This window comes from Dendrobium catenatum, unplaced genomic scaffold, assembly GCF_001605985.2.
Source record: "Dendrobium catenatum unplaced genomic scaffold, ASM160598v2 original_scaffold_154170, whole genome shotgun sequence".
NCBI lineage: Eukaryota > Viridiplantae > Streptophyta > Magnoliopsida > Asparagales > Orchidaceae > Dendrobium > Dendrobium catenatum.
In genome coordinates, this window is record NW_021472598.1 from 716 (window position 1) to 2,828 (window position 2,113).

Below are 2,113 nucleotides of genomic sequence, written 5' to 3' on the forward strand. Positions count from 1 at the left end.
CAATTGACAGTTTTTTGTTTCCACTAATTATTCTATTTTAAAAAGATATAAATGAAGCTGAATAAAAAATCCCTTGAGTATAAACTAATTACAGCATATAACTGAACTTTATATTTAAAAAAGCTTTAATAATCATCTATTATACATATACAATCAAATACTTACTTATTAACTATAACTCGTGATCAAAAATATCATTTCATTCATAAATCTACAATTATATAGTGTGTGTGTGTGTTCTTTTATTTCTAGAGACAAGCTCTTTCACCTCTATGTGTTCATTTATTCTTAGAATCAAACTTTTTAAAAATATATATTGTTATAAGCTATTCATAAATAAAAAAGATTAGATATTATCCTAAGAAATATTTATTTTCTTATTACAAGTAACCTACCAGAGATGATTTAAGATATATGTTGAAAATTTAGTATGTTTATATTTTAATTAAAATAATAAGTAATAAATAAAAATTTAAAAAAATATTAATAATAAGTATTTTTGGGATAATGGTTCACAAAATAATTGCCTTGATTTCCATAGGATTATTGGGTGCAACTTTACCGTATGAACTTAGCGTTTCTTTGGAACGACATTCCTTTTGTTTTTAAAGCGTTTTTTTTATGACAAAACTTTAATTTTTTTTCTAAAATCTATATATTAAGAATTAAGTGAGAAAGTCATTCGAAACAAAGTCTTAATTTCCACCAAATTTTCCATAGATTTGTTTGTCAAAAATTTTGTACTTATTTTTTACAGAAAAATAAAAAAAATAGCATTTACCGGCAAAAAATTCCGACAAAAACACTTAATTTTCATGTAATAATTAAAGTGCTTTAAGCTAAAGTCTCCTTTGATTATAAGTATTAATTATGTACTTAAACATCGCAGTTTTAGCTTTATTTATTTTGAGTGTGGAAAATAATATCTAATTTTTAATTTAAAATTTTAAAAAAATGTTGAAATTAAAAGGAAAATAAATTGGTTCAAGACCGATATTCTATTTTTATCCAAAAAAAAAAATTAAAATTAGTACAATATAAAATTTAATAAATTAGCAATAAATCACACTAATCATAAAAAAAAAAGATTTTAAGATTTATTTCAATCAAAATTTAGACAGAGTTTTATGTTTTATTTTTAATTTAAAATTAATAGTGCTCTAATCATCCCTACTGATAATTAAAATTAATCAAAGAATGATAAAATCGCACCTGAATCGGCGTGAGGTCGCGCTGCAGATAATCAAGCGGTGTCCAGCGCGCCACGTTGGCACAAGCCTTGGACCCCACAACGCAGGCACGTGCGGCTCGCCAATACTTCTCCTCCTGGATCCGGTGGCGGAGCCAAGCCGAGTAATCGGACAAGTCATACTCACGGTAGATCCGGCCGGGGACTTGAACTCCCCCGCCGCCGCCTGTGACGGCGAAGCCGAACGCCATTATGGAGAGCAGCGCAGCGATCAATAAGAGCATCGCGAAGAGATATACCCAAAGCGCGCACACCACGTTGAAACAGGCCCCGATGAAGCCGGCGAGTGAGACGACGAGAACCACGAATCCCACGGCGAGGAGTGGAGTTTGAAGTGCCGATTCGCAGGTGGCGGAGCTCCGAGCCACCCATAGCGCCCCGCCGATGATTGGGATTGATGAGAGAAGGGTGAGGAGGTTTAGGTATCCTATTACGGCGTTACTTAGCCTATACATCTTAGATTTTTTTCTTTTCTTTTCTTTTGGTCGTCTTGTTGTTGTTTGAGAGAGAAAGGATGGTTGGCTCTGTCTCTTTCTACGTTTTCTTTGTTGCTTTATAAGAGAGAGTGGAGGTATGGAGAGGAAGAAGAGCTGCTTTTGCTTTAAAGATTTTGTGGTCGAAATTTGCTTCTTTGGCTTCATGCTGCTTTTATTTGTAAAAGAAAGAAAATTTCTAGTTTAATGTAAAGTTGGTGCATAAAAATGTATATTTGTAGGGGAAATTTTCAAAAAATTACAAGATTTTGATATTTATTTTGAAATGAAGATGAAAAAATTGTAAATATTTATTTTTATATATGTTAAATTCATAAGGTTCTAAAAATCAAATCGGACAACAAATGAAAAGAAGAAAAGATTTACAAAT

At 31.5% G+C, this 2,113-nt stretch overlaps 1 protein-coding gene across 1 annotated transcript; it reads right to left on the reverse strand.

Moving 5' to 3' along the window:
* Positions 1-1,155: 1,155 nt before the first annotated feature.
* LOC110103636 (tetraspanin-6-like) lies at positions 1,156-1,792 on the reverse strand. Its single transcript, XM_020832425.2, has one exon. The coding sequence runs from the start codon at positions 1,702-1,704 to the stop codon at positions 1,171-1,173; it is 534 nt and encodes a 177-aa protein (XP_020688084.1). The 5' UTR covers positions 1,705-1,792; the 3' UTR covers positions 1,156-1,170.
* Positions 1,793-2,113: the final 321 nt, after the last annotated feature.

Coding starts and splice junctions, on each gene's coding strand:
- LOC110103636 (XM_020832425.2), bottom strand. CDS start 1,704: ATGTATAGGCTAAGTAACGCCGTAATAGGATACCTAAACCTCCTCACC.